The following is an 18673-nucleotide window of genomic DNA, read 5'->3' as shown; positions in this document are numbered from 1 at the left end:
GTGCATTTACTTTTTTATGTGGTGGACATTATCAATGTTAATAAAGAAATTCTTATGTGGCACTTAGCACCAGGCACTGTTCTGAATACTTTACAAATAAAAAAATTTTGTCATAATAACCCTATAGGGGTTGGTACTTTGCTTATCCCCATTGGACAGATGAAGAAACTGAGGTCCAGAGAGATGAAGTCACCTGCCCAAAGTCAAACAGCAAGCAAGTGGGAGAGCCCAGACAGACTGACTCCAGCATCCTTGTTCTTAGCCACTCAGCCCTGCAGCCATTCATACAATCTCATGACATATTTATCATTATTAGCTCCACTTGAGGTTAATTATTTCATTATTATCTCATTAGCATATTAAAGACTCTGATAAGGCCTGCAATGCATAATTTAAGTAACTAACTTTTTGGAGCCCCTACCATGTACCAGGCATATATTAACTCTTTTGATCTTCACATTCTTGTGAGTTAGGCACTGTTGTTATGGTTATTTCACCGATGAGGGCACTGAGGTACGATAACTTGCCTAAGGTCACTCAACTAATTGAAAAAAAAAAAAAAAAAAAAGGAAATCTACTTAACCCAGAATTTCCCAATTTTGTTTGACCGTGTGACATTTTATGCATAAAAAGCTTTTCATCTCCTGCAGAATCAAGGACAATATTTCTTCAACTCAGCCTGTGAGTTAAGGTGTTCCAAGAGGGTGGTCTGGAAGTGATGGAAACTTATAAACAGAGATGTGGATATCTTCCCTCGCTGAGGGCTCCCCTGCCCCAAGAGGGTCCCCAGATGAAGGAGCTTGTTACTCTGTTGGGTGTGGGACCTTGGGAGTTAGAGATCTCAGGTAGTGGCAGGTGACGTAAGGAGATTACAGAGGAAGGGGCTCAATAGCCTGTGGTCTGAGTGGACCTCTGCACGCCTACCTGTCCCCAACAGCCTTCGCCGCCTGTGCCATTACATCCTGAACCTGCGCTACTTTGAGATGTGTATCCTCATGGTCATCGCCATGAGCAGCATTGCCCTGGCGGCTGAGGACCCCGTGCAGCCCAACGCACCGCGAAACAATGTGAGTCCCACCCAGCAGGTTCCTTCCAGCCCGGCTACTCTGTCACGGGCCACTTTCTCCTGCATCATAAAAGCTGATAGCTAGGGTGGAATAAATGTTGGGGGCACCCCTGGGCACAGCCCTTGTGGCCACTGGTTGGGAGGGGAAGCTCTGATTCTCTTCTTGAGGAAGGATGTTCCTTGCGACTGTGGTTCTGTTTGCCTGGTGGGGAAGAGGTGGCCAAGAGGGGCTGAAAATTGCTGGAATCCCTGGTGGGGGGAGTGAGTCTGGCAGGATGTGGAGGTGCACAAGCTCTGCATGGAATGTGGGGGGGTACTGAGACAGGGGGTGCTCCAGAGGCATCTCCTCTGCAGTCAGGTCTCACCAAATGGACTTTTTTGGTTTGATGTGAAGCTTTGAAAGAAAGGATTATTTTGACTCAGAGGCACCTCCTAAACTTTGAGCTTTTGGGAGAGCTAAAAAACTCTCCGTTTGGGGGCCCAAGGTCTGCTAACATCCCCTGTCAGTTGAGCACTTGCTGTGTCCCGGGCACAACCACAGGTGCTTGGGGTGTCCCCATTGGACAGATGAGGAAACTGAGGCTCAGGGAGGTTTAGTGACCTGTCCAGGGTCACACAGCAGAATTCCAATTCTGTCCCCGCTGCTTCCCTCAACTGTCACCATTTATCAAACACCTGCTGTGCTCATGTCCCCCCTTAAGTCCTGCAATGCAAGAATGAGTGTGTGCCATGGTTGAGAGGGGAAACGAAGGCACCAGCAGGCCAGGGCGTGACAGAGGCTGGATTAGTGTCAGCGCCTTTGTCCCCAGCTCCTTCCTCTACCCCCATCAGCCCCCACGAGAGCCATCTTCCTCTGGGAGTCAGGCCCTGCCGCCCTCGCTAAGTAGGTTAGGAGCCTTGGCGAGGCTGGCAAGTCCCATAAATCAAGCCCGTCCTCAGCTTACTTTGCACTTTCCCTTCCTTCATAGGCCTGGCAGGCCCCCTGGGGACCCGATGGGGGAGATGGAAGGAAATAATTAGAACAAGCCTCCTGAAGGAAACTGGTACCAGGGCAGGGCTGAGGCTGCACTCTGTTATCTCCTGCTGCCTGGTTTCAACTAGGGACCCAGGGAGCCAGGCTTGGGGAAGGGGCGTCCCAAGAGGGGTCAGCAAACCCCTGCTGACTCTAGGAGACTGGAGCAGGCTTTGTCTCTGGCAGGGAGGGGATGGGCATGTGGGGTCCAGGGAGACCTCTGCGGCTCCTGGGACTGTAGAGAACCCTGGCAGGGCTCAGACCAGCCCCCATGGAGCGTTTGCAGAGCTCTGGTTCCCCTGCCCCATCCCCACTGCTCTATCTCACAGTTGAAACATCTCTCCTCAAAGCCCTCCCTCGGGCTTCCCTGGTGGCGCAGTGGTTGAGAGTCCGCCTGCCGATGCAGGGGACGTGGGTTCGTGCCCCGGTCCGGGAAGATCCCACACACCGCGGAGCGGCTGGGCCCGTGAGCCATGGCCGCTGAGCCTGTGCGTCCGGAGCCTGTGCTCCGCAACGGGAGAGGCCACAGCAGTGAGAGGCCCGCGTACTGCAAAAAACAAAAAACAAACAAAAAAAAAAACAAAGCCCTCCCTCTTCTGGACTTCCCTGGCTGTCCAGTGGTTAAGACTCCACACTTCCACTGCGGGGGGCACGGGTTTGATCCCTGGTTGGGGAACTGAGATCCCACATGCCGTGTGGCCAAAAAATAATAATAATTTTTTTTTAAAGCCCTCTCTCTTCAAGAGCAAGGTAAGGCAGCTGATACCCCGGGCCCCCTCCCGAGTTCTTTTTATTAGCTGATCTAGAACAGGCCTCAGAAAAGTGCACGGAACACATATGATCCATTCATTTATCAAGTGCACTCCCCCATGTAAGCACCACCCAAGCCAAGAAGTAGAACAGAACTGAGCGTGACGGCAGGCATCTCTTTGATCGCCCCCATCCCTTCCCTCTGGAGCTCGGTTCACAAGTGGGAACAAGGTCTTCAGACATGTTTGGGTGTTGTGAGTTGGGACAGGTGGAGGGTTGCTACTGGCATCAAGAGGGTGGGGACCAGGGACACTGTTCATCACCCTGCAGCGCACAGGGCAGCCTCACCACAGAGAATGACCTGACCTCTGTTGTCAACAGTGCTTGAAAAACCCTACCTTAGAGGTATCAAAACCCCCACTTCTGGAAGGAGCGTTTCTTAGCTGCTCTGATTTTCCCACCTGTACATGCATCCTTAAACACTAGAATTTTTTTGCCTGTTTCTAACACTGAACAGATGGGATAAATTCTATGCATCTCTCTGTCACCCAAAATCGTGTCCACCATGAGACTGGGCATGTATTGATGCTGGCAGTGACAGTCATTCTTTTCCGTTGCTGTTTAATATTCCACTCCATGCCATAATTTGTTTATGCATATTCCATTTGACACACATGTGGATTGTCTGCAGTTTAGAATGCTGTCACGGCATCCCCTACCCCCAACACGGGGCCCCTGGGTTTGACTTTCTCCAGGGTCTAAAACCAGAAATGGAGTTTCTGGATCATACATAGAATTTACATGTGGTTGGCCCCAAAGATGCAGCCAGAATGTTTACTCACACCAGCAACGTACAAGGCTCCCACTGCTCCGCAGTCTTGCCCACACTTGGTGCTGTCAGCTCTTTCATTTAGCCAACCTGGTGGGTGTGGAATCTCATTGGGACTTTGATTTGCATTTCCCTGTGATAAATGAGACTGAGAACCTTTTTGGAATCCAGTGAGCCACAGAAAATTGCCTTTTGTAGAGGTCAAAAAGATCTACATATTAGATACGGTTGAACCTAATTTATTGGTCTTTTGATTTCCTCTTGCTCCACTTATTAAGCTCTCCAGAATTTGATTCAGCTGACCACCTGGCCTGCCTTTCCCCCCACCTCCTTTCCTTCCTTCTTTCCTTCCATTCATTGCTTTATTTAGTAATTATTTAATGAGCAACTACTGTGTGCCACGTGCTGAGCTAAACATCAAGGATTGACAGGGTATGAGACAGTCCCTGCCATCTCAGAGCTCACAGAGCATCAGGCCTTTATCCATGCCGTGCCCTCTGCCCGGTGCACCTGAAATGCTCTCCCACCAACATCCCCTCCACCTTCCCAGAACCTTCCAGCCCCTTGCACCTGCTGCACATCCCAGGAAGTTAGCCATCCTGGCCGCTCTGGTCTCCAATGGCCCTTCAAGCACCACACATAATGAGGATGTGAGTGGTGACCACACAGATCACAGATCCCAGCTCCTGCAGGACCCAGTGGAGCCACAGCTATTCATGCATTCATTCAGCAACATTTCTTGAGTATGCCTGGCCCTGTACTATAAGCTGGAGATGCCACAGGGACAGACAAACATCCCTGCCCTTGTGAGGTTGACTTTCAGGTTGGGGAGGTGGACAGTGAGATTATTAATAACTATAACAAAGAGTGTGTCAGGTTGTGATAAGTGCTAGGGATGAGGGATATGGGGGAAGGGGTAGACTTGGTGGAATTTTAAACAGGCAGTCAGGGAAGGCCTCACTGAGAAAGTGATATTTGAGCCAAGTCATAAAGGAGGAGAGAGAGGGAATCAGTTGGAACATGGGGAAGAGCATTCCAGGCAGAGGGAACAGCCTGTGCAAAGGCCCTGAGGTGAGAACATCCAGGGTGGCAGAATCAGAGTGAGCAAGGGGGAGAGTAGGACAAGATGAGGGCAAGGAGGTGGCCAGGCAGACTGTGCAGGGCCTTGGAGGCCACGAGGAGGACTTTGGCTTTTACCCGAGTGAGGTGTGAGCCACAGAGGGTTCTTGAGCAGAGAAGAGGGTGGTGGGTGAGCCGACTTGAGTGCTCACAGGCGCCCTCTGGTGGCCATCCTTAGTAATTACCAGCCCTTACTTGCGCAAGGCAAATCTGATGAAGTCAGCCCCCTGCGTTTACCATGTGCTGGGCACTGTGCCAGCACACTCAACATCCTCACGCCAGGGTCACACCAGGGATGCGCTATGGCATGGCCAGGAAAGGGGCCAGAGTGCAGGATGTTGCCCGTCCAGACAGAAACCACTAATGCCTGGTCTTGTGTAAGTGGTGGGAGAGGGAGAATCAACCCGCCCTGCTGAGAGTGTGGCCGCGGAGTGGGGAGGGAGACGGGCGCCACAGTGAGGTTTGCCCCCACTGTCTGTCCTGGACGGCTAATCATGTATAGGAAACCCTGTGTGGGAACAGTTACTCACCCAGGAGACCCAGAAGGTCAGAGGCCCTGGGGGATCAGACCTGTCGCCCACAGAGGTGCAGTCCTCCCTGAACTTCCCTGGGGCCACCTCTAGTCCATATAGTGCTTTGGGCAAATAAAAAAGGCACCCTTTCCGTTGGTAAGCAAACCAGGCTCGTAGAGTGATTTTTTTTCTAGGACTTTGCTGCCATCTGCTGGACAGTTTCATTCACAACATACAAATCTGCCCTGAGACGGTGGGAGGAGGCCCTTGGGTAGTGCACGACCCGCCCAGCTGTTCATGGATGCAGCATTTCCCCATGTGGATGGAGATTCTGCTCCCTGGGGACTTTGTTGGAGGCCACACACCCCAGTGGACCAAGGCTAGGTGCACGGGGGCTCTGCTGTAGCAAGCCAGTGATCCGCTGCTCCCTTGCTTTTATCCCCTGCAGGTGCTACGATATTTTGACTACGTTTTTACAGGCGTCTTTACCTTTGAGATGGTGATCAAGGTGAGTGCCAGGGCTCCACAGGATTCTGCACCCTCAAGAATGCCGCGCTGGTGCAGGAGGCTCACCCCAGAGATTAGAAATGCTTGGTGTGTTTGAGGAACATCAGGGAAGCTGGTGCATCCGGAAGGAGTGAGAGAGGAGGGTGGGGAAACCAGGTCAGGGAGATGAGCAGGGAGGGACGAATCATGCAGGAACTTGGGGGCCACAGGGAGGACTTAGGCTTTTATCCCAAGTGAGGTGGGAGCCATGGAAGGTTCTGAACAAAGGGACATGGTTGGACTCAGGTGTTCACAGCCACCCTCTAGCCTCTCTGGGAGGACAGGCTTGGGAGGGGGAGCAGGGTGGGTGGGGGTGGGTGGGACCCAAGAGAACTGGGAGCAGGCAATTGCACTGGTCCAGGCAGGAGACGATGGGGACCAGCCCAGGGTGGTGGCAGAGAAGGTGGTGAAAAGTGGGCAGATTCTTGGAAGGTTTGGAAGGCAGAACCAACAAGGTTTGCTAATATATCTGATGTGGGGTGAGGAACCCAGGGGGAGCCCAAGGTTTTGACCTAAGAACCAGCAAGTCAGAACTACCTTTCACAAGGTGGGCAGGTGCCTTGGGCAGGGGCTCTCACTCCTTCCCCAGGTCCTCTGGCCACTGTCCCAGCCCTTCAGGATGAGGTGGTCCCATATTGACTACCATATGCCCCCTCCTGTTGCCCCTCCTCCTGAGGCTAAAGGGTGGATGAAGCTCCCCAGGGTGCGGATGAGGGATCAGAGCGCTGTCTCTTCTCCTCCCACAGATGATCGACCTGGGGCTCGTCCTGCACCAGGGTGCCTACTTCCGTGACCTCTGGAACATTCTCGACTTCATAGTGGTCAGTGGGGCCCTGGTGGCCTTTGCCTTCACGTAAGTGTCCTCTCGAGGACTCCACCTGCCTCTTCGTCCCTCCGTCCCCAGCCCATTGAATCAGGGGACGTGTTCTCGGGGTGTAGAGAAGGGGAGAGTGGGCTCCAGGGTGGTGGGAGGCGTCCGCATGCCACCAGGAAGAGCTTCGATTGGCTTTTGCATGATACCCGCCACGGAGGAAGAAGGAGAAGGCCTCCCACCTTCTACCTCCTCACACAGCCATGCCACCGATCCCTTGCTGTGCTGCTTTCCGTAGACTAGCCCCACCGAGACATCTCATCTTCCTTCTGCATAACAAGCTCTGCCCAAGCCACTGTCTCTTTGGGGAGCCCCTAAAAAGACAATCAGGAAACGAATGTGCATGAGAATGTGGATCCCCACCCTGTGCCCGAAGGCCCTGTAGTTATAGACCTGATGACTCCCCTTGTGTGTCTTGAACTTCTCCTGGCAGTCCTAGGACACTCTGAGAGGTCATGCCTCATCATGCAGCTCCAAGATGGTGCCCAAATTCTGGGCAGCCATGTCAAAATGGCAGCTGGGTTCTGGGCAGCCATTCCAAGACGGCACCCAAAAGCTTAGTAACCATTCCAAGATGGTGCCCAAATTCTCGGCAGCCATGTCAAAATGGCAGCTGGGTTCTGGGTAGCCATTCCAAGATGGCACCCGAATTCTGGGCAGCCATTTTAAGATGGCACCTGAGGGCTCAGGAGTCATTCCAAGATGGCACCCAAAGGCTTAGTAGCCATTCCAAGATGCGATTCCAAGATGGCATCCAAGGGCTGAGTAGCCATTAGCTCTTAGGGCCCTGGTAGCAAGCTTAGCAGTACATTCCTCAACTTGTAGATGCTTGGGGCAGGATGGAAAAACCTGATCAGCCCCTAATCCAGAAAGAAATCTTCTTAGGGACCCTGTCTGTGCCCATCACAGTGGATCATTCCCAGAAAGAAAAGTCTCAAAGGGATTCGGACCCACCTCACCTACATAATGAGAAATCAGGGGCTTCCCCTTTGCCTCTGCCTCCTGGGCCCCTTCTCAGCAGACCTGGAAGAGTCCTTGAATGGCCCACCTGACCAAACAATGAGGACTTGTTTTTTCAGGAGGCCAGTGTGGTGGCCCATTTCCAATTTAAGGGCTAAACTGGGCCATTCTCAGATCCTTCCCTGGGAACACAATGAGATCAAGTTTTGTCAGAAGAGCAAGAAATCTCCAGAGTTTCTGGATGCCTCTGAGCTGGTGGAGATGTACCATGAAGGTCAGGAAGCTGAATGTATTTCTGACTCTGGCCAGACTTCCCATCCCCTTTCTCTTTGTCTTCTACTTTCTCCTCCTCTTTCTCTGTCTGCTCTTTTCCACCCCCTCTCCTTTTCTCTCTTTCTTCCTCTGTCCCTCTTCTACTCCTCCTCCTCTCTCTCCCACTTTTTAAAGTAATTGAGTATTTGATCATTAGAACAATGGAAGAGATCATCTTAAAAATTCAAGAAGTTTAGGGCTTCCCTGGTGGCGCAGTGGTTGCGAGTCCGCCTGCCGATGCAGGGGACACGGGTTCGTGCCCCAGTCCGGGAAGATCCCACATGCCGCGAAGCAGATGGGCCCGTGAGCCGTGGCCACTGAGCCTGCGCGTCTGGAGCCTGTGCTCCACAACGGGAGAGGCCACAGCAGTGAGAGGCCCGCGTACCGCAAAAAAAAAAAAAAAAAAAAAAAACGCCCGGAGCCTGTGCTCCACAACGGGAGAGGCCGCAACGGTGAGAGGCCCGCGTACCGGGAAAAAAAAAAAAAAAAAAAAAAAAAAATTCAAGAAGTTTGGCTACATTTTCATTAAGATGTCCTGTAGGTTTAATAATAATAATAATCAAAGTAAAGTGCACAGCAAATTAGAGGAGAAAGATTACCACAAATAAGACAAGGTATCCATCGCCTTCAGATATAAAAAGCAATTACAAATCAATAAGAAACACTGAACCTCAATAGGTAAGTGAGCACAGGATTTAACACAGAAATTTCACAGAATGCTGACTAATAAAAAAATGAAAAAAAAACCTACCTCATTGGAATTAGGAGATGTATAAAATACAAACAAGATACAATTTGTTTCTTATCAAGTTAGCACAAATTTCTTTCCCCAAAAAAGATTCTAAAAGGTAATACACTGTGTATATGAGAATGTAATGAAATATGCTCCTCCCTCTGAGTGACTTCTACAAGGTGTCAGTCAGGCACCATGCTAGGTCCTGAGAAAGTTTCGATTCTGAAAAGCTGAAACATTTGACTGCCCTCATCCTGGAGTGAATCCATCTCAAATCCCCTTCCCTCCCTTGCTCCTGTTTCTGTCTTTCTCCTTCTTTATCTTTCCCCTTTTCTCTCTCCTTCCTCTCCTCCAGACTCCTTCTCTCTCTCTCTCCCTTCCATCCTGTCCTTTGCCTTGACCTTCTGCCTAACCTGGGCCCCATGGCCTGGAGAAGGCAGACACTCTGCCATTTGCTCTGGAATCAAAAACCCAGTCCCCACCATGTTCTGACCTGGGGTGGTCTTCATGTCCAGGGAAGGCAAGTGCCGGCAAGCACCCCTCCCACACTTCCTCCAGCCCTCCAGGATGACATCTGCCCAGCAGCCCCCCAGTCCCCCAGAGCTCAGAAGGAAATCACATCCATCTCTCCACACACAGCACCACCCTTTGCCAGCTGTGCCCTGGGTGGTGGGTTTTACCCTCCGTGGCCACCACTGGGTGTAGTACAATAGAGGTAGTGTCTGCTGCCCATCAGTTCAGCCTTGACACTTCCCTCCCAGACCTCTGTGGGAGCCAACAAGCTTCAGTGCTGAAGAGGGGGCCCACACTATTGCCCTGTCCCATCTCCATCCCTCATTTGGTCTCCCAATTTGGGAAAAGTGTGACCTTCGAAAGACCTGGGAACAAGCCTTTCAAACCGTAGAGCTTTTGCCATGATGGGCCACAGTTCCCCTGGAGCTACAATTAGGCTCAACTTTAAGCAAACCTAATCTGTGAAAACAAAATAATTTTTCCACCCAGAATCAAGCAAAATGATTCTTTGTATCTGCAAAAGAATCTGCCACAGGGAGCTGATTTTGTTTTTTTAATTTTTGAGTTTTCGTTTTAAATATAAAGTTATACAAGGGCATTCAAAATGAGGCTACAGCTCAGAGAAATTTAGCAACATATTTGTAGAGTCAACCTTTGAAACTGGTTTTATGAAGTTGCTACAGGCATGAAGCCAGCCAGTTAATGCCATTGAATATCCCTGTTTCCAATTATTTTTTAAATTCCTATGTGAGGAAAGGGTCTGGACAGGGATTTAAGGTCATCCCTATGAGTCTCAGTGAGCTCGTGGATCTTGCAGGAACTGGGGTGTGTGAGATTTTGCCAGTGGAGTCCTGACAAGTGTTAGGGACTCTCTTGGGGTTTTAGAAGAGCTGACAATGCGGGGAGCACCTTTATGTGATGGTTATGGGATGGAAGAGGTAGACCCTGAGACCCAACCCCTGCCACACCCTCCCCACCTCACTGCCAAGAATCTATCTGTCACTGCCACTCCTCCTCCAGGGCAGGGCCACAGGCCAGGCACAGCTGGCAAGCACCTTGATCAAGCTGCTCCTGCATGCCCTAGGCCAATCTGCCAGAAAGCCAGAGAAGGGGCCCCCCACCCAGGCTGCTACTTTTTTCCCCAGAAAAGTTTCAGAATCCTCCCTCTGCCTTCAGGTTTCTGGCCTCTCTTACCTGAGAAGGTCTCTCGCCCTACAAGGACTTTGCTTATTGTCTTTCCTTGTTACCAGATGGATGTCACATTGGCAGGAGTAGGTGTTGCTCTGAGAGTCTCCACTTGAGTGTCCAATCCCAGAGTCCTTTGCTTCTTTTCTTTCTGTTCTTTTAACTCACATTATCTGTCCTGTGTGTCTGTCTCCTCATAGACAAGGCTGAGAACCCCAACAAGTGTTAAATGAACCTGATGGTTTTAGAAAAAGGTTCCAGCAAGTCTGTCCGGTTTCTCTCTAGATGTGCAAGTCCCTGAACCTCTCTGTGCCTCAGTTTCCCCATAACTTTGACAAGCTTGACTGGGTAATAATAATAGTAACAGCCTCCATTTACTTAATCTTTACAACCCCACGCAGGAAGTTCTCTTATTATTCCTTTTTTGTACATGAGGAAACTGACGACCAGAGAGATTGTGGAGGGAAGTCAGCTGTCAGATTGAGGGTTGCTGCCATCTCCCAGCACTGAACATGGAGACTTTCACAAGTCAGCAGAATGAGACTTGACAGCCCAGCCAGCCTGGCTTCCTCAAGGCCCCAGCAGGGCCTAGAAGTCCAGGGGAAGAGGGCGTGAGACTATTCCCTTCTTTGTCGAAAGGAATCTTGCTGTTCTGGCCTGTTGGAGTGGAGGCAAGGATTCTGCAGTGCTGAGATTGTGGCCCTGTCTCGGATATGGGAAAATGATCCCTGTGGTCCTCCAAGGGATGTGCCGAAGCTCTCCCGACGGTTTCCACCCCTCCTGCCCCTCCCCCAAATATCTGTGTGCGTGTGTCCTGCTCCATCTACTGACTGTGTGCTGTGTTCATGCGACCGCCATTAACACACCATTTCATGAGTCACCACACTTTACATCACGCTCTGTGCCCATGCAACGGGGTAGCCAACTGACATTTCTCAGCAGCTGGCAAATCATGATCCTGCCCTCACTGCCAAGAGTCCATCTGGAGCTGCCACTCCTCCCTCAAAGCAGGCCAGCACAGCTGGCAGAGCACCTTGATCAAGCCACTCCTGCGTGCTCAGGAACCCAACGGCCAGGAAGCCAAAGAAGGAGCCCCCGGGCTGCCTTTTTTTTTTTTATCCCCATCCTCAAAACAGCCCCTACCCCTGAAGGCATTCTTTTGTGTGTGTGTGTAATGAAATGGAAAGAAGATTAGCATGCAAGACACACAAACCTGGGTTTGAATCTCAGTCTGCCACTTCCCGGCTGTGTGACCTTGGACAAGTCACTTTCCCTCTCTGAGCCTCAGTTCCTCATCTGGAAAATGGGTTTAATGGTACCACCTTGCCACAGACAGATGCAGTGACATTCAGAAGACTCACATGTTACACCTAACATCACCCATCAGGCTGGGCAGAAATCACTGTCACTGAAAAATTCCTCAATCATCCAAAAGGGAGAATCTATACAATTCTATCTATGCAATAATTCCTAGATACGTTACGCTTTGAAAGCCACTGAGGTAAAGTGAAAGGTAGCAGGGGGAAGAAAAATCCAGTGGGAATATTTGTAAGCTTTTCACCCATTAATGTTTTTAGAAATGTCACTAACTTCAAAAGGGGGTGGCAGGTGGGATATTCTGTAGAGTACCTGCTTTGGGCAGTAGGGCTTCCACTGTTCTAATGGCAATCATGTTTCTTGCACCTTGATCTCAAGTCATGGTTGGAGGGTCATAATGAGACTGAGCCTTGATTCCAAAGATGAGTTGTACAAGGGGCCACTGCCAGATGCAGAGAGCTTCCCCCAGGCCCACGTTTTCCCAGAAGGCTCTTGAGAGTTGCCCCTTAATTTCATCCCAAATTGGAACTCTTAGCTGCCCCCCTTCTCCTTCATAACTTAGGGGGTAAAGCCAAAGCCATAGTTACTATGTATCAAGCAGCAGCACCCCAAAGGTCTGTTTTACAGATGAGGACAATCGTTAAGCGCAGTGCTGGGAGTCAAACCCAGGTCCCCCTAACTCCAAAGCTCACCCCCTTCAAGACATTCTAAAGGACTTCCCTGGCGGTCCAGTGGTTAAGACGCCATGCTTCTGATGCAGGGGCCGCGGGTTTGATCCCTGGTCGGGGAACTAAGACCCCGCATACTGCGAGGCGTGGCCAAAAAAAAAAAAAAAAGACATTCTAAAAATTTCCAGTCCCAGAACCTCTGGAGAAAAAGGGTTTTTCTCCAGCTCTTGGCGGGGACCTTCAGTGGCGGATTCGCCTTTGGTGGTTGATAAGTTTCGGGCTGTCCTGCTACTTGGAAATTCGGCTTTCTTGGTGCTGCTGGGCAGGGCCGGGGGCCAGCCAAAGGCAGGGGACGGAACAAGCGTCTTCCAGATGGAAGGATGGACACCATCCAGAGCCACGGGCCTAAGGAGGCCCCTCCTGGTGCCCAGGCAGGGCAGGGCCGTGCGCAGGTGTGTGTGCATGTATGTGTGTGTTCTGTGTTCTTTCTTCTGAGGCCGCTTACGATCTGTCTCTCCCTCCGACGCCACGTCACCAGGAGCAGTACACGGTAAAGTGCCTCTCTCTCTCTCTCTCTCTCTCTCTCTCTCTCTCTCTCTCTCTCTCTCTCTCTCGTTCTGTCTCATTCTCTGTGCCCTGATGCAGCCACACTGGTTCTGGGCCTGTTTCTGTAGCCTGTGTCATTGCCACCGTCCTGTCGCCTGCAGTGACCAGAGTCCCCTCAGCCTGCTCCCCAAGGAGCAGGAACCTGGAGGGGTCTTGGCCACTGCCTCTCATCAGGACCCACCATTTAGCCCAGTTCTTGGAAGAGAACATAAAGGGCATGGAAGGGGGTCTCCCCATGGTCTTATTTCAATAGGGCAGACAAGCCGGATGGGTAGTTATCAGGGGAGTGAATATCCAGCTTCCCAGATGGGAGAAGCGTGGACAGTCCAAACAACCAGGGCTTGGGCTTTAAGAGAAGTAAGTAACCCCCCCCCCACCAAGAGGAGCGTCTACACTCTCAGCAAAGTGATTTGAAAATCTGGTTGTTTTCTGTGAGAACACCTTGGTCAAGCCATTCCTGCATGCTCAGGCGCCAAACTGCCAGGAACACTCTCCTCGGTGTCTCAACAAACAGGATTGTTCTCAGCCTCTCCCAAGGGAGAAGTGCCTCCTAGGAGAGAGACCCCCAGAACGCCCATGGAGTCATTTTTAGATGAGTAGATGTGCCCCAGGAGATGTGTTCCCAAATGTCAGCAATTTGGCCCATCAAGATTTTAGCCAGTTCCACATACAACCTAGATGTCCATTTGCTTGACGTTTTTTCCACCAACACACAGTCTAAACTTCATTTTCGTTTTGCTAGAACACTTTATGCCATCCCCTTACAACCAGTATTGTTAACCTCAGATAGAACAGGCAACCGCAAAAGTGAATCCAATAAGAATGAAACAGTTGCGTAGCAAGTTGTTACATTCAAGCTGGGTTCTTTGTTCAAAGGGAAATTAGTGAGTGTTAGGGAGGCGTTAAAGACCTATGAACACATAGCAGAGACTCCTCTCTGACCAAAGCAGGAGGCCTGAAAGATAACTTGAAGAAAACATAGCTGTTTCCCTGTGTGATCCCGTTACTTAATTATGTTTGTGATCTGCCTGAAAATATCTCAGTGACTCTCCTGATATGTGTCTCATACTCTGGGGGCACAGCCTTGAGATAATAATGATGACTTTGGTTTAGAAAAGAAAAAACCATGTTCAGACTGCTGAATCCTGGAGCACGGTTGTGCCTGGCAGGTTAAAGTCCAATTTTCTTTTTTCTCTGAAAGATGAGAAAAAGGAACCCTAAAAAAAGCAAATGTCACGAAGAATGTTTTTGCACCTGGATACCTGGGCACACCATGGTGGGTGTCTCTGGGGCAGCTCTACTCATGACCCAAGAGAACTGTAGGGAGATGTTTGCTAACTGGCCCCCAAAGAACTCTGATCTGGATCCATTCACATGTGTCCTGAAACTACACACCAGGCACATGCTGGGGGCAGAGACAAGAACCAAGATTAAAGGGAAAATGAACACATAGAAGAATAAATCACAGTTTCACCTTTGAAGAGTTTTCTGTCTAAAGCCAGAAACCAGTGACAGGAACAAAGGTGATTCTGAAAGAGCACTGGGGTCTGGCAGAGCCCAGAGGCAAGTCAGTGGAGGCTGTCAGATGAAGGGACATTCACCTTGGGCTTTGAGGGCTGCATAGTTCTGTGAATGAAGAAGTGGAGGAAGGGCATTTCTAGCAGAGGGAACAGAAGCAAAAGAGTGTGGCTGGGGCTTGGGTTGTGTAGTAATCAATGGGAATGCAGACAGAAAGGTAAGTTGGACTAGATTCCGAAGAGCCTTGATTGCTGAGCTAGGAGTTTGCACTTCTAGGAATTCAGTTGCTCCAGAAGGAGTTGGAGCAGGAGAGTGACATGGTCATTGGTTTTGGCCACTGTGTGCAGAAAAGGTGGAAGAAGAGAGACAGGGAGTGGGGAGAAAGTTGGGAGGTGGATAATGGGGGTCTGACCTATGATGGTGCCATGTGTAGGAGGGAGACCCGTTGGGGATGAGGATGGAGGACAGGAAGCTGAACACGAGTGTTGGGTTTCTGGCTTGGGCAGCTGGGTGGGTGGTGAGTTCCATTAATCACAAGCCTTTGATGGCCACACCCGATGCCCTCCTTTGGGGGGCGCTTGAATCATGTTTGGCTAAGGGTGTCATGACACCTGCAATGCTAAGACTCAGGCCCAGTAGACCCTGGACTGAACCTCTATGCAGCAATCTGACAAAGATGAGCTCAGATACCCTGAAAGAACGAGGCAGTGATTCGACATCTGATGTTCTGGTTCCTTCCACTCCTGTGGGCTCAGGGAATATTGGGGCAGGGGGCGGGGGAAGGGAGTTCTGGTTTAAAGGCCACTTTAAGCATTTCCTGGATCCTTTTGGAAGAGGGAGGAATCCCATTTTCTAAGAGCTCACTAAGACCACCTCCAAAGAGAGCACACAGCGGGAAGCCAACTTCCTCGTGCTGGATCCAAGAGCCCCCCCATGCAGCTGTTCAGGCTCAGTCAGGGCCCTCAACAAACCCTGAGCCCAAAACCACAAAGGGCCATCTACTCACTAGCTCTTGAGCCCAGATGTAGCAGGGGAGCTGACTACTCTTCTCCGGGAAGGACATGGCTATGCCAGGCCCACCCCAGACTCCTAAGCCTGGGAGGGTGGGGCCACTTGGGGCTGTGGACCACCCACCACCCAGCCTGACCTTGGCTCCCTCTCTTCCCTTCTCCCCATTCTAACATCCCTCCACAGTGGCAATAGCAAAGGAAAGGACATCAACACGATTAAATCCCTCCGAGTCCTTCGGGTGCTACGACCTCTGAAAACCATCAAGCGGTTGCCAAAGCTCAAGGTGAGATTGGGGTATGTGGAAGATCTATCAGGGTTGCCACGTACAGTTGAGCAGGTTGTACACTGCTCAAGGACAGTACGTTGAAAGGGATGCTGCTAACAGCACAGCCATTATATATGGATATACTTATTACTTCAACTCTCCAGGAGATGGCAGTAAAGTGAGTTAATGGAACAAAATCTGTATATCATGGTAATTTTCCAATAGACGAAATGTCTCTTGCAAAGTTGAGATCCCTTTTCTTAATTCCCATGAAGGCATCATGTGGATAAAACAGGGCATAACCCTAATCTGGGAAGCAGGAAACTAGGTTTCTGGTCCCACATAACCTTTAACTTTTCACCTGCCTATTCTAGGGTCCAATATCTCCTGTTCCAAAATAGCATGAACCACCAGACTGAAGTAAGTCAGAAAGCGAAAAACAAATATTGTATATTAATGCATATATGTGGTATCCAAAAAAAATAGTGTAGATGAACTATTTGCAAAGCAGAAATAGAGTCACAGATGTAGAGAACAAACTTATGGTTACCAAGGGGGGAAGGGAGGGTGGGACGAATTTGGATTGACATATATATATATACACTACTATGTATAAAATAGATAACTAATAAGAACCTACTGTTTAGCACAGGGAACTCTACTCGGTGCTCTGTGATGACCTAAATGGGAAGGAAATCCAAAAAAGAGGGGATATATGTATACGTATGGCTGATTCACTTTGCTGTACGGCAGAAACTAACACAACAGTGTAAAGCAACTATACTTCAATAAAAATAAATGAAACTTGAAAAAAAATAGCATGAACCAGAATTTCCCAAAAGCTTGTTGTTTCAAAAAAAAAAGGAAGGAAGGAAATGAAACCTAGTCATTCAAACACCCCTTTTCAGGGCTTCCCTGGTGGCGCAGTGGTTGAGAGTCCGCCTGCCGATGCAGGGGACACGCGTTCGCGCCCCGGTCCGGGAGGATCCCACGTGCCGCGGAGCGGCTGGGCCCGTGAGCCGTGGCCGCTGAGCCTGCGCGTCCGGAGCCTGTGCTCCGCAACGGGAGAGGCCGCAACAGAGAGGCCCGCGTACCGCAAAAACAAACAAACAAACAAACAAACACCCCTTTTCAATTTATGATGCACCTGAGGATCACCTGTATTATCTCTTTAATATGTTTCTTTAAGTCAAGTCACTTTATTTTTTACTTAAGTGGATTTATTTTAAAAGGAAATGCTTGTCAAGTTTCTTAAGTTGGAAAACCAAAACCCACTGTTAATAGAAGGTAAAACTAAATATCTGTTCAAAATATAAGATAACTGTTATTAAAATCCAGCCCAAAATAATTGCCTGACAAAGACTTTGAGCATGGATACTTGCTCTTTCTTGGTTAAAAAGGAAACCTACAGGGACTTCCCTGGCGGTCCAGTGGTTAAGACTCTGTGTTCCCAATGCAGGGGGCACAGGGTCGATCCCTGGTCAGGGACCTAAGATCCTGCATGCCGCCTGGCGCGGCCAAAAAAAAAAAGGGAAAGGTATAAATGTTAAGGTGTTAACACAGTAACAACTAAGGAAGACTTTCTCCTTCACTCAAAAGGATTGAAAGAATTAGAGAGAGAATAACTTTGCTACCGTGTGATTCAGTGTTGCTTGGTCTTGGGCTCCTATAGGACCTGAAAGTACGGCTGATATCACCGGTGGTGTGCCCCTCCCCCACGATTTGGGAAATAATGATTCGAATGCCCCCTTTTTGTTAAGGAATATTCAAAGAGGAAATGTGGCTGCCCTCTGGACGGGAAAGCTTGCTTGCACTGAGATACGCGGAATCCAGAAGTAGTCGGTTCAGTGGCTCTTTCCCATTTTCTGGGTCACAGCCCCCTTTGAAAGGCCCATGAAAGCTATGCACTCTCTCCCCCAGGGGAAGCCGGCAGAGCTAACGTGTGATTCCAGTAGGTTGACAACCCTTGATGCCTACTTGTAGTTGGGACCCGCTGTGATTAATAGCAGAATGCGGTGGGGGACATTCCAGGCTGGGACCCCCGCCTTCTCTGGAGGAGGATGGAAGGATTCCATCCTACGCAGGGCAGAATCTCTAGGGCACGTGAAGTCAGCTCGCAAATCCAGAGTGCCCCCCAAGTGATCAGTGGGCAAAAGGGAGGGGACCACAGCTCCAGATTATGGGGAAGGGAGTGACGTGAAGCAGGGAGGCAGAATGAACGGGAAATGACATCTCCATCGAGGACCTTTCCTCTTGCCCTGAAGAGCCATGAGCTTACCTTGGAGAAGCTCGGAGAAGCGGCCCCATTTCCCAGGGGTTAAAATTGGGGGTTTTCGATGCATGAAAACTCAGAATTGGCTCGAGCCCCAACATTTATCAGAACTGCGTGGCCTTAACCGAGTAGCCTGGATCGCGTCCTTGCCTGTAAAATAGGAATAAGGACAATACTTGGGTATCATGAGCTGCTGGAGGTGGAGGCCGTGCTATTTCCCAGCCCCTCATGCTGCCTCTTCCACCCCACCCGCCAGGCCGTGTTTGACTGCGTTGTGAACTCACTCAAGAATGTCTTCAACATCCTCATCGTCTACATGCTCTTCATGTTCATCTTTGCCGTGGTGGCCGTGCAGCTCTTCAAGGGCAAGTTCTTCCACTGCACCGATGAGTCCAAGGAGTTTGAGAAAGATTGCCGGTGAGTCTTCACTCTCCTGGGCATACCCATCGGGGCTGGCCGGCGGGGGGCGGCCAGATGCACCAGTCTCTTGGTAACCGAAAGTGGGGTCCGGCTGCTCGCCGCTCAAAAGCCAATAAAGAGGCAACGTTGGGGCTTCCCTGGTGGCGCAGTGGTTGAGAGTCCGCCTGCCGATGCAGGGGACGCGGGTT

At 50.3% G+C, this 18673-nt stretch overlaps 1 protein-coding gene across 1 annotated transcript in view; it reads left to right on the top strand.

Annotated features, from left to right (window-relative positions):
• CACNA1A (calcium voltage-gated channel subunit alpha1 A) overlaps nt 1–18673 on the top strand; it is a 268865-nt gene that overhangs the window by 183068 nt on the left and 67124 nt on the right. Inside the window, exons 22-26 of the mRNA XM_055091367.1 lie at nt 938–1067; nt 5737–5796; nt 6581–6687; nt 15712–15811; nt 18322–18482. Of these exons, the coding sequence (XP_054947342.1) occupies nt 938–1067; nt 5737–5796; nt 6581–6687; nt 15712–15811; nt 18322–18482 (558 nt within the window). The remainder of the gene's footprint in view (nt 1–937; nt 1068–5736; nt 5797–6580; nt 6688–15711; nt 15812–18321; nt 18483–18673) is intronic.

This window comes from Physeter macrocephalus, chromosome 2 (genome assembly GCF_002837175.3).
Source record: "Physeter macrocephalus isolate SW-GA chromosome 2, ASM283717v5, whole genome shotgun sequence".
Taxonomy (NCBI): domain Eukaryota; kingdom Metazoa; phylum Chordata; class Mammalia; order Artiodactyla; family Physeteridae; genus Physeter; species Physeter macrocephalus.
Note: the sequence above shows the minus strand (reverse complement) of the source record. Positions and strands in the feature narration are given on the sequence as shown.